This window comes from Phocoena phocoena, chromosome 7, assembly GCF_963924675.1.
Source record: "Phocoena phocoena chromosome 7, mPhoPho1.1, whole genome shotgun sequence".
In the NCBI taxonomy this organism is placed as follows: domain Eukaryota; kingdom Metazoa; phylum Chordata; class Mammalia; order Artiodactyla; family Phocoenidae; genus Phocoena; species Phocoena phocoena.
The window spans coordinates 45,238,487-45,259,148 of record NC_089225.1 but is presented as its reverse complement, the minus strand read 5'-3'; the positions used below and the strand labels follow the sequence as shown (position 1 = coordinate 45,259,148).

Here is a 20,662-nt window from a genome sequence, read left to right as displayed (position 1 = left end):
CAAGGAGACATTTTTTTCTTTTCTTTTTATTGTATCTATATGAGATGATGAATGTTAACTAAACCTATCATGGCAGTCATTTCACAACATATGTAAAGCAAACCATCATGCCATACACCTTAAACTTATACAGTGAGGTATGTCAATTATTTTTCAATAAAACTCGGGGGAAAAAAGGCTTGTCAGAATGAGGAGCCAGTATTGTAGGCTGAGAGCACAAGAGGCATCTTTTAGATATGCTGAGTTTCAGGTGATTATGGTTCAAACATATAAAGATGGTCACAGGAAAGGTGGATATTTGATTCTGGAAAAGACGACAGGGTCAGAGGTAAAGACATGGGTTGCATTTAACTAGAGAAGTCATTTGATTACAATGGATGAGGACTCAAAAATGAAAGAATAGAGAGAGAAGACTCAGCATCAGGGGAATAATAAGGTTTAAGATTTAGGAGGAGGAAGAGTTAAAAAAAATCAGAAGAGGGGCTTCCCTGGTGGCGCAGTAGTTGAGAGTCCACCTGCCGATGCAGGGGACACGGGTTCGTGCCCCGGTCCTGGAAGATCCCACGTGCCGCGGAGCGGCTGGGCCCGTGAGCCATGGCCGCTGAGCCTGCGCGTCCGGAGCCTGTGCTCCGCAACGGGAGAGGCCACAACAGTGAGAGGCCCGCGTACCGCAAAAAAAAAAAAAAAAAATCAAAAGAGGATTAGGTAGATGTGTAAAAGAATTTATACATTAAACAAATATATAATGAGCACCTTACATTGGTCAGGTGAATTAGACAGATATAAACAGAAAAAAACCCTCTGCCCTTATAAAGGTTACATCTGATGAGAGAGTAGTACAACAGTGGTCAAGGTAGAAAAGGATTTCAAGAAGATTAAGAAGTCAATAATGTCAGATGCTGTAGAATCAATGAGGAGAACTAGGTGTAACAAGGTTTGGACAGCTTAATGTTCAATAGCACTGGAATGTCAAAGACCATATATTACTTTTACAATCAGAAAAAAACAAATTATCAATATTTCTTTTGGAATACAGACCATATTTTCAACAAATGGTTAGTTAAAATCAAACTTACAAAGTTATCTGAGGAAAGCCACTAATAGAATCATAACTGGAAATAAGCAAGTTCCTTTGCAAACTTTCATCTTTTCATTGTTAGCTATGTTACTCGTACTGCTTTAATTACTCACATATTAATTAACCAGGGTCTTAAATACATTTTTCCTAATAATCAGTGAAAATACTCTCCTTTCTGTAGACCCTGTCCAAAAGTTCTCTATTTTTCAGGCCCTTTCTGGAGAATGGTCAAAAATATGTTGAGAAATATACTTCTTATAACAACAGAACAAGTATAATGACAGAAGTGAATTGGAAAATTCCCTTTTACATATATGATCTTACTGTCATGAAAACCACAGGCTTCATACACAATGACATTTAGATCAAGAAAGCAGATTCACTAGATGTTTACCATTTTGCATTTCTGAATTATAGGTGCTTTTCTTCTTTATCCTTGTTATATTTCAGATAAATCAATATTTAGATTATCTTCTGAAATCATGAAATGATGACAAGTTTAATGGTTCTGTTCCAAATTCATGTCTCCAGTCTCTTTGCAGCTCAGTATTATTTTCCATCTTCATTTGAACTTTAAAATTTTGCTCATATTATTTGAATGTCCTATGTAATCTATTTGTTTGGATTCCTATATTTTAATTCATTTTATAATTGAAATAATATATTTGTTATTAATGTTAATTAGTTCATTTTGTTATGGATTGATAAAAGGAACATTTCAGCTGAAGCATCAAGAACCAACAGGTATTTCTCTCCAAAGGGGACGTGAGACTACATGCAGAACTTACAAACTATGTTCCTAAAAATCTAGTTATTTAACTCTAACTCTTTACCCATGCTAAGGCTGTAATAAGATCATAAGTTGAAAATAGCAGACACATTCTGGAAAGAATTTCTTCAAAGAAAGCTGTAATGTGAGTCCCAAGTTTCCTTAATTCCTTACAAAAGGCTGCCTGCCTCTCCCTCAAGACAACTGAGTAGTGCTCTAGGGCATCATGAATTGAACATGTCTCCCCGCAGTGGACTGGGGTATGATTCCTCCCTGAGAAACAAAGTCTGCCTAGCTGTGAATAACAGCTGTGAGTTCACAGCTGAATAACATGCACTCCAGAATTCACCAGGGCAATGAGTGTGTGCATGTTTTCTGTGAATCATATAGAGCTGCATATAGAGCTGCACCTATGAGACAGAGAGCGTCGGAGAGAAGCAGAGAGACAGAGAGACAGAGAGAATATGCAAGATAGAGAGAATGTGGAATGTGGGGTCATCTTAGATGCTGTCCAAGAGGCTGCCATGGAGCAATTACAAGACTTTAGCAGGGGGAATCTATCACTATAGCCGAATATCTGGGGGATAAGGAAGAATAAGTAATAAGGCAGAAAAGAGCGCATGTAAAAGAAAATGAGTCAATTTAAATTCTTGCTAAGCCTAGAGAGTATGACATCAGCTTGTAAGACTACCAGCTAAGTAACAGCTTTCCTGCCCCATTCCACTTAGTTCTTTTCATTTCCTATGCTCCAGATCTGAATGGATCAGAAACTAGAGTTAGAAAGATGATGGAGCATCTGGAAGAAGTAGAAGTTCAAGGTAGGAGGGGAAAAAAGCAACTACATTCTCTGTTCTCAACCGGAGCACACCTGGGCAAGAGAGGGAGGCAAGAGGCCTTACAGTTAAAGCAAGTTCAAAGTTTTCACTATTATATGAGACTAAATATTTTAATTACTTATTAGAGGACTTCAAGTTACCTACGAGTGACTAGAAAGGCTGGAGAACCCATCAGAGTTTTCATTCAGGAGCAGAATAACAATTAGATCCACTGAGTAACTACAAAGGGATGGTACAAGCCAGAATAGAGTTACTTTATAATTAAATCCCACAAGTAGTGTTCAGTCAATATAAAAGTTATAAGAATCCTAGAAATGATCATAGTTCTTTCATATTCATAAATGAGTCCTTCAAACTCAAAACTAACAACCTGATCAAAAAATGGGCCAAAGATTTTAACAGGCAACTCACCAAAGAAGATATACAGATGACAAATAAGCATATGAAAAGATGCTCCACATCATATATTACCAGGGAAATGCAGATTAAAACAATGAGATACCATTATGCACCTATTAAAATGCCCCAAATCCAGAACACTAACCACACCAAATGCTGGCAAGGATGTGAAACAACAGGAACACTCTTTCACTGCTGTTGGGAATGCAAAATGGTATAACTCCTTTGCAAGACAGCTTAGCAGTCTCTTACAAAACTAAACATACTTTTACTGTATGGTAGAGCATTGCACTCCTTGGTATTTACCAAAAGGAGTTGAAACTTATGCCCACCAAAAGACCCTGCACAAGATGTTTATAGCAGCTTTGTTCATAGTTGCCAAAACTTGGAAGAAGCCAAGATGTTCTTCAGTAGGTGAATGGATAAATCTATTATGATTCACACAGACAATAAAATATTATTCAATGCTAAAAAGAAATGAGACAGTAAGCCATGAAAAGACATGGAGAAATCTTAAATGTGTATTAGTAAGTGAAGGGAGCTGATCTAAAAAGGCTACATACTGTATGATTTCAACTATATGAAATTCTGGAGAACTATGGAAAGGGTAAAAACATCAGTAGTTGCTGGGGGTGGTAGTGGAATGAATAGGCTGAGAACAAAGGATTTTAAATACTGTGTATGATACTATAATGACAGATATATGTCATTATACATTTGTCCAAACCCATAGAACATACAACACCAAGAGTGAGCCCTAAGGTAAACTATGGTTTTGTGCATGATTATGATGTGCCCATGTAAGTTCATCCTTGATAAAAGAATGTACCATTCTGAGTGATGTTAATAATGGGGGTGGCTATACCTGTGTGGAGCCAAGGAGTATATAGGAAACCTCTGTAACTTCCTGTCGATTTTCATGTAAACCTAAAACTGCTCTAAAAAATAAAGGCTTTTTTTTTAAACATCTTTATTGGAGTATAATTGCTTTACAATGGTGTGTTAGTTTCTGCTGTATAACGAAGTGAATCAGCTATACGTATACATATATCCCCATATCCCCTTCCTCTTGCGTCTCTCTCCCATCCTCCCTATCCTACCCCTCTAGGTGGTCACAAAGCACCGAGCTGATCTCCCTGTGCTATGAGGCTGCTTCCCACTAGCTATCTATTTTACATTTGGTAGTGTATGTATGTCCATGCCACCCTCTCACTTTGTCCCAGCTTACCCTTCTACCTCCCTGTGTCCTCAAGTCCATTCTCTACGTCTGCATCTTTATTCCTGTCCTGCCCCTAGGTTCTTCAGAACCATTTTTCTTAGATTCCATATATATGTGTTAGCATACAGTATTTGTTTTTCTCCTTCTGACTTACTTCACTCTGTATGACAGTCTCTAGGTCCATCCACCTCACTACAAATAACTCAATTTGATTTCTTTTTATGGCTGAGTGATATTCCATTGTATATATGTGCCACATCTTCTTTATCCATTCATCTGTCAATGGACACTTAGGTTGCTTCAGTGGCCTGCCTATTGTAAACAGAGTTGCAGTGAACATTGTGGTACATGACTCTTTTTGAATTATGGTTTTCTCAGGGTATATGCCCAGTAGTAGCATTGCTGGGTCATATGGTAGTTCTATTTTTAGTTTTTTAAGGAACATCCATACGGTTCTCCATAGTGGCTGTATCAATTTGCATTCCTACCAACAGTGCAAGAGGGTTCCCTCAAACACCAGCATTTCTTGTTTGCAGATTTTTTGATGATGGCCATTCTGACCAGTGTGAGGTAATACCTCATTGTAGTTTTGATTTGCATTTCTCTAATGATTAGTGATGTTGAGCATCCTTTCATGTGTTTGTTGGCAATCTGTATATCTTCTTTGGAGAAATGTCTATTTAGGTCTTCTGCCCATTTTGGGATTGGGTTGTTTGTTTTTTAGATATTGAGCTGCATAAACTGCTTGTATATTTTGGAGATTAATCCTTTTGTCAGTTGCTTCATTTGCAAATATTTTCTCCCATTCTGAGGGCTGTCTTTTCATCTTGTTTATGATTTCTTTTGCTGTGTAAAAGCTTTAAAGTTTCATTAGGTCCCATTTGTTTATTTTTGGTTTTATTTCCATTTCTCTAAGAGGTGGGTGGAAAAGGCTCTTGCTGTGATTTATGTTATAGAATGTTCTGCCTATGTTTTCCCCTACAAGGTTTATAGTGTCTGGCCTTACATTTAGGTCTTTAATCCATTTTGAGTTTATTCTTGTGTATGGTGTTAGGGAGTGTTCTAATTTCATTATTTTACATGTAGCTGTCCAGTTTTCCCAGCACCACTTATTGAAGAGGCTGTCTTTTCTCCATTGTATATTCTTGCCTCCTTTATCAAAGATAAGGTGGCCACATGTGCGTGGGTTTATCTCTGGGCCAAAAAATAAAGTCTTAAAATACAGGGCATCCCAGTTTTTAAATTGTTTAATTGTTCCCACCAATGTACAGCACTATATCTTATATATGATTACATATATTCAAGAAATTATAAGAAAGGAAAAAGAAATTACTTTTATATAGCATATTTGCTGCAGGCATTAGTAAAGCATTTCCTTTTTAGAATGTTAATATATGAGATATGGTTTATTGCCAAATATTTTAAGAAATTTGTCAAACTAAATTTTATAGCAAAACGAATAAGAATTGAGTCAATAGCCAAGTCTCCTGCTTAACAACCTCTTCAAAAGAATATGCCAATTTCCTGATGTAACATGAATGTTGATTTTGAAATGAGACTGATGGATTTCCATAAATATCAAATATACTTAAGGAAATCACAGTGCAGCATATACATTTATGATTTAATTTATCTGAAATAAGAAGCTAGTATTATATTTTTCCTAAAAGTATACTATCTGGATTATAGTAATATATACTAAATCCAATCACATCAGAGTCAAATGAAATGCTTCTTGACAGCCTGTTACCTCTGTGGTTGGTTCTTCTGGACCAAAAAAAATAAATAAATAAATAAATAAAGTCAGTGCTTCAAACAGTCATAAAAAAGAGCATAAGTTGTAATTTTAGAGTTACACTAAGAAATCAATTAAATTTTTCTATTAGACCTACCCAGTGTGACCAGACATAGAAGTTTTGTGTTTCTAACTACTCACTCACTTCTCAGAAACCAAATCCCAGAGTAGCCATGCCTCAACACTGGTATTGTTTCTCATTCTTTTTTTTTTTTGCAGTACGCGGTTTTCTCACTGTTGTGGCCTCTCCCGTTGCGGAGCACAGGCTCCGGACGCGCAGGCCCAGCAGCCACAGCTCACGGGCCCAGCCGCTCCGCGGCACGTGGGATCCTCCCGGATCAGGGCACGAACCCGCGTCCCCTGCATCGGCAGGCGGACTCTCAACCACTGCGCCACCAGGGAAGCCCGTGTTTCTCATTCTTTTGAAACAATTTCTCTCATCACTGTTTTCAATGACTTATTTCAGTTTACTCTGCATCAGTAATCTGGGTATCTATAACACTTCCCATGCATCCAACTCCCCAAACTCAAGTACTATGTGCAGGAAGCTTGCATTTAAGACTTATTAGTATTTCCCCTAATAAAGCATGAGGATCACTCATCACAACATAGTCATTAAATAAACATAAGGAAATAAGACCCTCATAGTTACGAATAAAGAGGATTTGAAAGTCTGAGGTAGGGCATCATATGTTTAAAAGACTTCTCGAAGACACAATGATAACAGCATAGGAAATAATAATTTGTTAACATAGGATAATCTATTCATGGACAAGAGGTATTGTATTTGGGTTTTAAACAACATATGACTCCATGTATCTGGCTTTTCATTCTTTAGAGTAGAAATGATTTTATAGGTATTAGGTTATGCTCACAAAAGTCTTTTTATGATCATCCCATCAACATACTTTTAATGTCTTAAAGAGAGGCTCAGATTATGTTTCAATATAGCAAATATTCAAAATGTGTTACTCAATGACTTTTTAAACATCTATGCAACTTAAAATTGTATGACATAAATCATGTAAATTATAGTAATATCACAATCAGAAAGAATTTTTCTAAGCATAAATATTTCTCCTATTTTGATAGGTATTTTACTTATTTTTAAGATAGCCACTGAAAACATAGATCATTGTAATACAAACTGTAGCTAAGACTATGATAGATTAAGATAAGGTTCTGTTTCTGTATTTAGTAAAATATATAATGGAAATAAATTACAGCATGGAGAAAGCTGCACTAGGGAATAAGGGTCTCAGCCTCTTAGTATCCTTTTCTGGAATTTGTAGATACATCAAAAGACACCATTAAAAGAGTGAAAAGATAAGCCACAGGGCTTCCCTGGTGGCGCAGTGGTTGGGAGTCCACCTGCCGATGCAGGGGACACGGGTTTGTGCCCCGGTCCGGGAAGATCCCACATGCCGCGGAGCGGCTACCCACGAGCCATGGCTGCTGAGCCTGCACGTCCGAGGCCCATAACAGTGAGAGGCCCGCGTACAGCAAAAAAAAAAAAAAAAAAATAAGCCACAAATGTGAGATAATTGAAACATGAAAAACCAACAAAAGATATGTCCATAATATATAAAGAACTTCTACAAATCAAAAAGAATAAATGATCCAATTAAAAAAGAAAAAAAAACCAAGCATAAGACCTGAATAGGCACTTCATAGAAGAGGCTATCCAAATGGCCAAAAAAGCGCATGCAAGGTTACACAACCTCACTGGTAATCAAGAAATGCAAATTAAGATAATGACATACCATTATGCCCTTCATTAGATGGTTAATGTTAACAGAATGAAATTGTCAAGTGGTAGTTAGAATGTAAAACAACATATGCTCTCACACTTTGCTGGTGAAAGTGTTAATACGTACCGTATTTTGGAAACTGTTTGGCATTACCTACTAAAGTTGAAATACACGTATCTTATGACTCAGCAACAAATAATTTCATTCCTAGGTATGAGAAATGCATATGTGCACCAAGAGACATATACAAAAATGTTCACAGCACTGTTCTTCATAGTATCTCCAAAAATTAAATAACCTAAATTTTCATTAATAGTAGAATGCATGGTATATGCAAACAAATGAGCACTGTACAATAATGAAAATGAATAAACCAAAGCTACAGCTAAAAACATTGGTGAATCCCACTAACAACACAATGTTGAACAACAGAGACACAAATACCTCCTGTATGAATTTGTTTATAAAAAGTTCAAAAACAGGGAAACATCCAATGTAAGAAGACACACTAGAGATCCTTTTGGGGAGAAGGGAGAGAGTAGTGACTGGGAGGGAGGACAAAGGGGGTTTCTGGAGTGCTAGCCAAGACAATATTTACACAGATGTTTCTTTGTCATAAATCATTGAGCTGTACGTTTATGTTTTAACATTCACAAATACTTGTGTTATACTTTACATAAAATAATTTTTTAAAAAACTCATTGATATTCTTATATATCAGCCAATTGGGAGTTAAATAGGAACAGGAAGCTATCGCCATCAATAAACAGATTTGAAGTTATGTTTTCTGTATTTGCTTCATTCTTCCTAAAATGTGTACACAATTTATCATCTAAGAATGGAAAAATCCCAGGTCTAATTCAAGGGTTGTGCTAATTTATACAGTACCTTTGAGTACCATATTTTAAATAAGCATTTAGTAAAGTAGATGTCTTTAAGATTTATTTCTAGTGCTTATAGATTAATTATAATTTATATACTGTTGTCATCTCTCCTGTTACATTCTTTGTTGGGAGGCTGAGGAGCAAATTAACATTAAAGTGTTCTGAATTTCTCTCATTATCTTTTATATTTTCACTGACTTCAATCTAATGCTTCAAACTTACTTTTAAACAACTCAACCATGTTCCTGGTTGAAAATATAATTTAACATTATATAAGGTGAATGAAAGACAATATTAAAAATAACAAGTTGCAAAGTTTTAGCAGTATTCTGTTGTCAGGGAATTGATTACAGTAGGAAGAAAAATTAATCATCACAATCTTATACAAACAATTTTGTTAAGTGCAGTAACAAAAGTAGATTGAACTTACTTGCAGGCATCAAAAGTTTTGTATAATCAAAGTATCACCACCACCATAACGACACAGTCAAAAAGCTGGGTCTGGGCTTCCCTGGTGGCGCAGTGGTTTAGAGTCCGCCTGCCGATGCGGGGGACGCGGGTTCGTGCCCGGGTCCGGGAGGGTCCCGCATGCGCGGAGTGGCTGGGCCCGTGAGCCATGGCCGCTGAGCCTGCGCGTCCGGAGCCTGTGCTCCACAGCAGGAGAGGCCACAGCAGTGAGAGGCCTGCGTACCGCAAAAAAAAAAAAAAAAAAAAAAAGCTGGGTCTATCTTTGGACTAACCTAGAAATCACATTCCAACCATGGGATCTGGTGGACTAGACCCAGCCATTGCTAAGCCTGTGACATGAGCATAATCTCTTTGGCTACAGTAAGGCCTGTTCAGTTTTCCCTGGATGCAGCGCTGATACAACCAGGTTCCTAACAACACTGCCTTACATGATTGGGTCATATTATAAAGTGGGATTCTGTGGATGTTTCTCATATATTGGAATGACAACATTTTTGAGTGCCAAAATTCAAACATTTACACTAAAATCTTTTTGTTAAATTGATCCTTGCTCCAGAAATATAGGTCCAAATTATTCCGTTTCTTCATAATCCCATACTCCAATTTACAATATAAAAGCTCCAGGATCCCAGCAGAGGAACCTGATACTTTCTTACATTCTCCTCTATCTCATACCTCTTTGAAGTTGAATTCTTTATAATTTTAAAGCACCTGTAGGAATGACTTGCAAAGATTTTCTTTGAAATCTTTCCAAGTACAATAAGTATTTCTTAAGTAGTCAGAAATTTTCTTCGAAGGCTTCAGCATAGTAATCCCATATATTCACACTATGCTGAGTATCAAAGTCCAAATCAAGTGGGATGGTGTTCATAACATGGTTTCAGTCTCAGCATGTAACTGCGTACTTGATTATCAAGGCACTTAAACTGACTGTGGAATAGGAACATAGGCAGATTATTCGCCCTGAAGAAACTTTAAAAAGTGAAATATAGGAGGTTCTACTGCTTAGCGACTATTAGGGTGCCAAACCTTTGTCCCTGATAAAACAGATCTTAGGTCTAAATGGCAATAAAGATACTCAGATGGTTGGTGGAGGAAGGAAAAGGTGGCATCCAAAAATAGTGGCTGACACATCAGTGGCAGAATCTGGGCTACCTGGCTTATTGCCAAGTTTCCCAAGTAAAGAGGCAGGAGTTTCTTAAGATAGATCAATGGCTCTTGATCCTAGCTGGATACTAAATCACCTGGGATACTTTTAAAAAATACCATGACCTAGGAAAATACCCAAGATTAATTAAATAAAAGCCTTTGAGCATCAATATTTTTTAAAAGCTCCTCAGATGAGTCTAACATACAACAAGATTTGACAATATTCTAGAGTTTGTCCAATTTTAATGTGCATGTAAGTTACCAAAAGTTATTGTTAATACAAGGATTCTGATTCAAGCGATCTGGGATGGGGCCTGAGATTCTGCGTTTCTAACAAGCTCACATGTGATGCTAATATTGCTGGCTCATGGACCACACTTCTTTTCTTTTTAAAATTTAACATTCTTTATTCGATAAGAACATTTTAAAATTCTCTTTTCTTCTACTTAATCCCTTGTTATTGAGTCCCAGCCTTTCAGCTGACTCTGACCTATTATCTTTATAAAGAGCAGTAGTATAAATGTTTTTGACCATGAACGCCATTACATAGTTTGCACCATCATTCTTCATATCCTTACCACTCCCTTTTGTTTTAGTCCAGCCAGTTCTCCCACTTCTGCTACTTGAGTCCAAACATAATAGGTATTTGTGCTATTCCTGCTCCATTTTTTTAAACATCTTTATTGGAGTATTATTGCTTTACAATGTTGTGTTAGTTTCTGCTGTATAGCAAAGTGAATCAGCTATATGTATACACATATCCCCATATCCCCTCCCTCTTGTGTCTCCCTCCCACGCTCCCTACCCCACCTCTCTAGGTGGTCACAAAGCACCGAGCTGATCTCCCTGTGCTATGTGGCTGCTTCCCACTAGCTATCTATTTTACATTTAGTAGTGTATATATGTCAATGCTATTCTCTCACTTCATCCCAGCTTACCCTAACCCCTCCCCGTGCCCTCAAGACCATTCTCTACTTCGGCATTTTTATTCCTGTCCTGCCCCTAGGTTCGTCAGAACCACTTTTTTTTTTTTTAGAATCCATATATATGTGTTAGCATACAGTATTTTTCTCTTTCACTTCACTCTGTCTGACAGACTCTAGGCCCATCCACCTCACTACAAATAACTCAATTTTGTTTCTTTTAATGACTTAGTAATATTCCATTGTATATATGTGCCACATCTTATTTATCCATTCATCTGTAGATGGAAACTTAGGTTGCTTCCATGTCCTGGCTATTGTAAATAGTGCTGCAATGAACATTGTGGTACATGACTCTTTTTGAATTATGGTTTTCACAGGGTATATGCCAAGTAATGGGATTGCTGAGACATATGGTAGTTCTAGTTTTAGTTTTTTAAGGAAGCTCCATACTGTTCTCCATAGTGGCTGTATCAATTTACATTCCCACCAACAGTGCAAGAGGCTTCCCTTTTCTCCACACCCTCACTAGCATTTATTGTTTGTAGATTTTTTGATGAAGGCCATTCTGACTAGTGTGAGATGATACCTCATTGTAGTTTTGATTTGCATTTCTCTAATGATCAGTGATGTTGAGCATCCTTTTATGTGTTTGCTGGCAATCTGTATATCTTCTTTGGAGAAATGTCTATTTAGGTCTTCTGCCCATTTTGGGATTGGGTTGTTTGTTTTTTTTGATATTGAGCTGCATGAGCTGCTTGTATATTTGGAGATTAATCCTTTGTCAGTTGCTTCATTTGCAAATATTTTCTCCCATTCTGAGGGTTGTCTTTTCGTCTTGTTTATGGTTTCCTTCGCTGTGCAAAAGCTTTTAAGTTTCATTAGGTTCCATTTGTTATTTTTGTTTTAATTTCCATTTCTCTCAGAAGTGGGTCAAAAAGGATCTTGCTGTGATTTATGCCATAGAGTGTTCTGCCTATGTTTTCCTCTACGAGGTTTATAGTGTCTGGCCTTACATTTAGGTCTTTAATCCATTTTGAGTTTATTCTTGTGTATGGTGTTAGGGAGTGTTCTAATTTCATTCTTTTACATGTAGCTGTCCAGTTTTTCCAGCACCACTTATTGAAGAGGCTGTCTTTTCTCCATTGTATATTCTTGCCTCCTTTATCAAAGATAAGGTGACCACATGTGCGTGGGTTTATCTCTGGGCTTTATATCCTGGTCCATTGATCTATATTTCTGTTTTGTGCCTACTGGCACAAAATCAACATACTGTCTTGATTACTGTAGCTTTATAGTATAGTCTGAAGTCAGGGAGCCTGATTCCTCCTGCTCCGTTTTTCTTTCTCAAGATTGCTTTGGTTATTCAGGGTCTTTTGTGTTTCCAAACAAATTGTGAAATTTTTGTTCTAGTTCTGTGAAAAATGCCATTGGTAGTTTGATAGGGATTGTATTGAATCTGTAGATTGCTTTGGGTAGTATCGTCATTTTCACAATGTTCATTCTTCTAATCCAAGAACATGGTATATCTATCCATCTGTTTGTATCATCTTTAATTTCTTTCATCAGTGTCTCATAGTTTTCTGCATACAGGTCTTTTGCCTCCTTAGGTAGGTTTATTCCTAGGTATTTTATTATTTTTGTTGTAATGGTAAATGGGAAATGTTTCCTTAATTTCTCTTTCAGAGTTTTTGTCATTAGTGTATAAGAATGCAAGAGATTTCTGTGCATCAATTTTGTATCCTGCAACTTTACCAAATTCATTGATTAGCTCTAGAAGTTTTCTGGTGGCATCTTTAGGATTCTCTATGTAGAGTATCATGTCATCTGGAAACAGTGACAGCTTTACTTCTTCTTTTCTGATTTGGATTCCTTTTGTTTCTTTTTCTTCTCTGATTGCTGTGGCTAAAACTTCCAAAACTGTGTTGAATAATCATGGTGAGAGTGGGCAACCTTGTCTTTTTCCTGATCTTAGAGGAAATGGTTTCAGTTTTTCGCCATAGAGAACAATGTTGTCTATGGGTTTGTCATATATGGCCTTTATTATGTTGAGGTAGGTTCCCTCTATGCCTGGAGAGTTTTTACCATAAATGGGTGTTGAATTTTGTCAAAAGCTTTTTCTGCATCTATTGAGATTATCATATGGTTTTTATCCTTCAGTTTGTTAATATGGTGTATCACACTGATTGATTTGCATATATTGAAGAATCCTTGCATTCCTGGAATAAACCCCACTTGATCATGGTGTATGATCCTTTTAATGTGCTGTTGGATTCTCTTTCCTAGTATTTGGTTGAGGATTTTTGCATCTATGTTCATCAGAGATATTGGCCTGTAGTTTTCTTTTTTTTGTGACATCTTTTTCTGGTGGTGGTATCAGGGTGATGGTAGCCTCATAGAATGAGTTTGGGAGTGTTCCTCTCTCTGCTATATTTTGGAAGAGTTTGAGAAGGATAGGGGTTAGCTCTTCTCTAAATGTTTGATAGAATTCACTTGTGAAGCCATCTGGTCCTGGGCTTTTGTTTGTTGGAAGATTTTTAATCACAGTTTCAGTTTCAGTGCTTGTGATTGGTCTGTTCATATTTTCTATTTCTTCCTGATTCAGTCTTGGCAGGTTGTGCATTTCTAAGAATTTGTCCATTTCTTCCAGGTTGTCCATTTTATTGGCATAGCATTGCTTGTAGTAATCTCTCATGATCTTTTGTATTTCGGCAGTGTCAGTTGTTACTTCTCCTTTTTCATTTCTAATTCTGTTGATTTGAGTCTTCTCCCTTTTTTTCTTGATGAGTCTGGCTAATGGTTTATCGATTTTGTTTATCTTCTCAAAGACCCAGCTTTTAGTTTTATTGATCTTTGCTATTGTTTCCTTCATATCTTTTTCATTTATTTCTGATCTGATCTTTATGACTTCTTTCCTTCTGCTAATTCTAGAGTTTTTTGTTGTTCTTTCTCTAACTGCTTTAGATGTACAGTAAGGTTGTTTATTTGAGCTGTTTCTTGTTTCTTGAGGTAGGATTGTATTGCTATAAACTTCCCTCTTAAACTGCTTTTGCTGCACCCCATAGGTTTTGGGTCGTCATGTTTTCATTGTCATTTGTTTCTAGGTTTTTTTGATTTCCTCTATGATTTCTTCAGTGCTCTCTTGGCTATTTAGTAGCATATTGTTTAGACTCTATGTGTTTGTATTTTTTACAGTTTTTTTCCTGTAATTGATACCTAGTCTCATAGCATTGTGATGGTCCACACTTTGAATAGCAAAGTTTCTAGAACACTGGATCTCAACCTTGGTTGCACATTTGAATCACCTGGGGTATTTTTTTTTTTAAGAAGATGTTGTGGGTAGGAGTTTATTAATTTATTTTATTTATTTTTGCTGTGTTGGGTCTTCGTTTCTGTGTGAGGGCTTTCTCTAGTTGTGGCAAGCGGGGGTCACTCTTCATTGCGCTGTGCGGGCTTCTCAGTGTCATGGCCTCTCTTGTTGAGGAGCACAGGCTCCAGATGCGCAGGCTCAGTAGTTGTGGCTCATAGGCCTAGTTACTCTGCGGCATGTGGGATCCTCCCAGACCAGGGCTCGAACCCGTGTCCCCTGCATTAGCAGGCAGATTCTCAACCACTGCCCCACCAGGGAAGCCCTGGGGTATTTTTTAAAAGTACCTATGCTTGGGTCCCACCCACAGAGATTCTGACTGGTATGGGATTTGGCCATCAAAATGTTTTTAAATCTCCCAGGTGTAGCCAAGGTTGAGAACCACTGTTCTAGAAAAACTGACATAATGTATCCAGCTATGGAAAAAAAGAATAACGTGACAGAGGCAGAAGGAACAAGCTTATTTTTGTTTGTTTACTAAATATTTCTAAGTTAATGTGAATGCCACTTATTTTCTCAAATATTAAAAGTATTTAAGAAACTCAAAGTAACCATTAAAGCTTATTCCAACAGATATTCCATTCCCAGAGTCTAAGAGGGAATCTCCCCTAACTATAAACAGATGAAGCTGGAGTAAGAGAAATCTACCCAGTTGTGTCTTTGTTATATTCCCAGACTCTACTTCATGAAACAAAAAACCCTGAAAATGTGGGGGACACTTTCACACCTCCTCTTCTGCCCACTGACTCAGAGATGATCATCCTATCATGCTGGTGCAGGATACCCAGAGTACTTTTCTTTACACACTCCCATCAATCATTCTACCTCTGGCAGAAGTACATGATATTTGGGGAAGTTTGATGCCCATAATTATACACAGCAATGGAGACGAAGAACACACTAATGGCAGTGCCTCTCTAAGCCACCTTAGGATATAGCTGGACACACATAGTATGGATATATTTTGCCTTGGAAAGTAAAAAGAAGTATTTTCTTTTTCTTGGTGAGTAAAAAGAAAAAAACTGGCAGCCTGTAAAAATACTATAAATCAAAGGAAAGTCAAAATAATCTTTATGGCCCAAAAGAAGATGATACCTCTGCAAATTATCTACTTCAGAATCAAAAGAAAATGTCCAGAACTACTGGGAATCATCAATAGACTAAAAACACAGACTCTATCAAGCAGGAAAAACAAACACTAATTAGGAAAGGACAGGAGGAAATGTAAAGAAAATCAGATGAGATAAGAAAGAAACTTAAAACTAAAGATGCAACGGCAAAATCAAAACCCCCAATAGAAGTAGTAAAATGCAGAATCAATACTGCAGATAATCAAATGAATAACGAGAGACTAACTTTAAGCTACCAAAAAAAGGACAACAAGCAGATATTATAAATCCAACATGCAGATATAATTCACAAAGAAGAGACCAAAGTAAGTAGAACAGAATCAGACAGGAAAATATTCTCTCAGTGGAAAAATATCAGTGTATGCAGACTGGAAATGCTTTTTAACATACTCACCATTAGGCCTATCTTAGCAAGTTTTCTTAAATAGAGGGACACAAAAAATTGTCTATAAGCATCCAAGCTTAAAAGACATAAACTTAAAAAATGAAAAAACAGAGAGACTACAAATTTCTCTTCAATACTTAGCAAAACCAGATATTAAATAAAGCAATGTCTATAGAGTATTAAAAGTAAAATTGTTCCCCCAAACTTCATATGCTAACTTACCTTATATCTGAATACAACTGAATGGGGAAATGTGGGTTTGAGGCAGTTGGAAGGATAGATGATGAGAATAATCAAGTTGAGAAGAAGTCAACTAGATTATATAAATTGTGTAAATTTCAAGGTGGGACGGAATAGGAGATAAACATAATTGAAAAGAAAACTTCCTTATTGCATTATGAGGAAAAAACAGTTGCAGATGTAGGCATATGTTTATGTTTGTATGTTTAACAGGAGGGAAGTTGAGTGAATTCTTTCTGGTGACATATTTTCCTTTTGAAGTAGAAAGCATCTGCTAGGTGACTGTGAAAGGGGGGTGTTGGAGAATGGTGAAGAAGATTGAAAAATACTTATTTCAAAAATTGAAAACATTCAATAGAGTTGGGAGGTGTTGAAGGTCCACTTGAGTAATGAATTTATTTATTTACTTTTTGGGTCTTTTTTTTTTTCTTTCTTGGCCACAACATGAGGCTTGAGGGATATTAGTTCTCTGACCAGGGATCGAACCCGGCCCCGGGAGTGAAAGTGCCAAGTCCTAACCACTGGACCGCCAGGGAATTTCTACTTGAGTAATGAACTTAAATGGTTACAACCTGCCCTGTTGAATGACTATGTCCTGCAGAGCATGCCTACTTGGGAAGGCAGGGAGAAAGTAGGGACATGGAAGAACCTAACATCAATCTGGTTTTTAAATGGGGGTAAAGGTATGAATAAAACTAAAACAGGGAAATTAAGGTATTTAGGATATTAGCAAAAGTACTACTAGAATTATAGGGTATGAAATCAGAATAGGATCAGGAAATAAAGATAACATGGATAGAAAAAAAAGTAGAGAGGTCAAGTAGTTGAACAAGCAAGTAAGGAGTGAAGCTGTGGTCAGAGAGCAAAATGAATGAGTAAGTGAACAAGGTGCAGTGAAGGAGGTCATAGGACGTGGGAAGGTCAGGAAACTGAAAGTCAGGTTCTTAATTATGTCATGTACATAGGCTCTCACGGCACTCAGGAATTGTTAACAACTTCCATATCACTATACTTTGATATTCTATATATAGTTGACCCTTGAACAATGTGGGGATTAGGGGCACTGACCCTCTTCACAGTTGAAAATCCATGTATAATTTATAGTCAGTTGTATCCGGTTCCACCATCCATGGATTCAGCCAACCACAGATAATGTAGTGCTGTAGTATTTACTATTGAAAAAATTCATGTATAAGTAGACCCTCCCAGCTCAAACCTGTGTTGTTCAAGGGTCAATTGTATACTTTTAAAGGAAGAATATTCAAAACAGTAGAAAGTTCACATCCTAAGAGTGAAATTCAGAGAGCATCACAGTTACACAATAGTGTAACTGGGAACTTAATAAAAGCATTTCCCCTTGGATTTTCAAACTACTTAGAGCAATGACTATTATTTGTACAAATTATCATGAGTTAATACAACTAAGTTCTACTACTTAAGTGTATTTCCTCCATCACAAAACTAAGCCAGTCCTCACCTTCTCAAAGCAGATGCACAAGAGAAAAATAAAGATTAAACATTCTCTCTCCCACTTCTCCCCAATCTGCCCAAATCTTTTATAAAGGTATAAACAACTTTATGAGTATTACTCCTAATTATGGATTGTACAAACAAGTATAATATTACAATCATAAATTTAATTAAAACAAAGAGACATTCTTACCAAAGGAAGGTGACTCCCTGCCATCCTCTAGTCCCGAATCTCTCTCTCTGTCTCTCTTTCTGTGTTTATGACCACGATGCCTGTGACGTCGATGGCTTTTTCTTCCTCCCAGGGGCACATGAACTCCAATAAATAGTGTCCGATGACCTTCATCAGAAGTAAATACACAAATTAAACTCTAAATTATTCTAAGGCACAGAAGATGATTATTTACATGTTAATGGAAACCCAATCCAATTCAATTCAGGAAATAGTTTTTGAGTATTTATAATGTGATAAACTTGGGGCTTGGCATTGTACTTTGGTACACAGGTCTATCATAAACACCTACAATACTAATTATTTGGTTATACTATATTTTATAACCACCATTAATTTATTAGCTATCATAATAATCTCTCTGTGTCTATTCCCCATAGTTTATAATTATACTTCTTTCATTAACATTTTTTTTTGTTCTATATTCTCCCTACACTCAACTAACTCGTTATCTCACCAGTTCCCTTCCCTTCATGGTTAACTCTGTGAAACAATCACTATCTCTAATAAAACGGATTTCACCAAGGTCCTAGTAATGCCAAATCCCATAGGAGTTTTTTTCAGCTCTATTGTTTCTTTCTGTGGCACTTGATACCATTGACCATTCTTTTCTCTATGATTTAAATTTCTCTTGGTCTTCCTCCTCCTCCTTTTTTCTTTTCTTCTCATATTGGTTTCCTTTCCTGGCTTTTCTTCTATTTATTCATTCAAGATTGGGATCCCTAAGACTTGACACCAGATCTTTTTCTTAGACTGCAGACTTATATATCCATCCATCCACCTATTAAACATATTTACCTAAACATCCCTCCCACAGGCATGTCAAAGTCAACATGTCCATGGAACTCATCCTTTTCTTTGTCCCCCACGTAACTATCATCTATCTCAGTAAATGCATCATCTATCCAGTCATCTCAAAGCACATCCAATTTGTCACTAGGTCCTCTTTTACATCTCTTGAATCCATGCTCTCTTTGATATCCCTAGTGCTGCTGTCTTAATTTGGACCCTCATGTCTCACCAGGACTATTAGAACATTCTCCCTAGCATTATCTTTTCTAATTCCATTCTTGTCCCACTTAATCCATCCTGAATATTGATGGCTTTTTTTTTCCAAAATGCAAATCTGCCTACATTACTTCCCTGCTTTAAACTCATTCATTGCTTTCTGTTGCCTATAGGATAAAGTTTTTTACTCTATAAAGCCAAACAATATCTGACATCTGCCTATTTCTCCAGGCAGGCTTCTAAATCCACTCTGCCACACATACTATAAGCCAGTGTGTGCCCTTTCATTCCTGAATTGCCAGGTGTTCTAAAGTCTCTCTTTTACTTAATGCTGTTCTTATTCTTCCAACTGTATGAAATATCTTTGACTTTCCTGATTATCTGATGCATACCTAACTCACCTCCCAAGTCTCAGTTCAAGGATTATGCGATCTATGAAATTTTGCATACCTCCTCAGTCCAAATACAGATGACCATTTTCCTGCTTAGGATCCTCTAGTGCTTAATCATATACACCAAAGCACAATAACCCTTGATTGTAGTTGTTTGCTTACAAGTAGCTTTCTTATGAATCTTCCTTGGGGAAGGCCCATGTGTTAGTCGTTTTGTATCTTTAGCACCTTGCACAGTGCCTGGCATACAGCAGATGCCTAACAAATGTTTACTGAAATGAACAACTTAATTGAGTGGTACTGTGCTAGGTATCAGGGATACAAATATGAATAAGACATTATTTTATTCTTACAAATCAACAGGTTTCAGCCTTTCCAACTTATGTAAAAAGTGGCATTCACAGTGTGATATATTGCTCTGGGTGTCCTCTAGACATATGTATTAGAATCAGCGAGAAGATGTGAACCCATCCCCCCAAACAGACATGCATTAATCTATATACTTGACAAAACTGCAAATTTCCAACATCATTATTTTAAAAGAACTTGGACAATCTAAATTATATACAGAAAAACTTGAAAGAAAAATAACCAGCATTATTTACAATTGGCAAGATATGGAAGCAACCTACATGTCCATCAACAGATGAATGGCTAGAGATGTGATATATATATATATATATATATATATATATATTCACAAACATAATATTGAGCAAATATATATATAATTCCTTTTTTAAGATTTAAAAATAGGATAACTAAAATACATTGTTCAAGGATGCATGCACAGCATGCACACTCAATACAAAAGTCAGAATATTTGTTATTTCTGGCATAAAGAAGAATAGGCGTTGTGACTGGGGAGAGGCACATGAGGAGCTTCTGGGGTGCTAAAAGTGTTCTGTTTCATAATACAAGTTTTTGCTTTAAAAATGTTTATTAAACTTTGTACATAAGCTTTCTGCACTTTTCTGGATGTATGCTTCATTTCACAATTTAAAAAAATTTTAAAGAAACCAAAGGAAAAGAGTTTTAAGACGGGTTCAGTTACCAGTTTATATGCTATAAAGGAGTCAAACAAGATTAATACTAAAAATTTGCCATTACAGTTACAAATTAATATTTATCTGTAACTTTCTTGAGATCAGTTTCAGTGGATAGGGA

General features: G+C 36.7%; 1 protein-coding gene across 4 annotated transcripts in view; it reads right to left on the bottom strand.

Annotated features, from left to right (window-relative positions):
• The window catches only part of SLC4A10 (solute carrier family 4 member 10), a 221,952-nt gene that overhangs the window by 144,388 nt on the left and 56,902 nt on the right, over positions 1 to 20,662 (bottom strand). For all 4 annotated transcript variants that reach the window (XM_065881067.1, XM_065881068.1, XM_065881069.1 and 1 more), the window contains exon 3: positions 18,057 to 18,203. In XM_065881067.1, the coding sequence (XP_065737139.1) occupies positions 18,057 to 18,203 (147 nt within the window). The remainder of the gene's footprint in view (positions 1 to 18,056; positions 18,204 to 20,662) is intronic.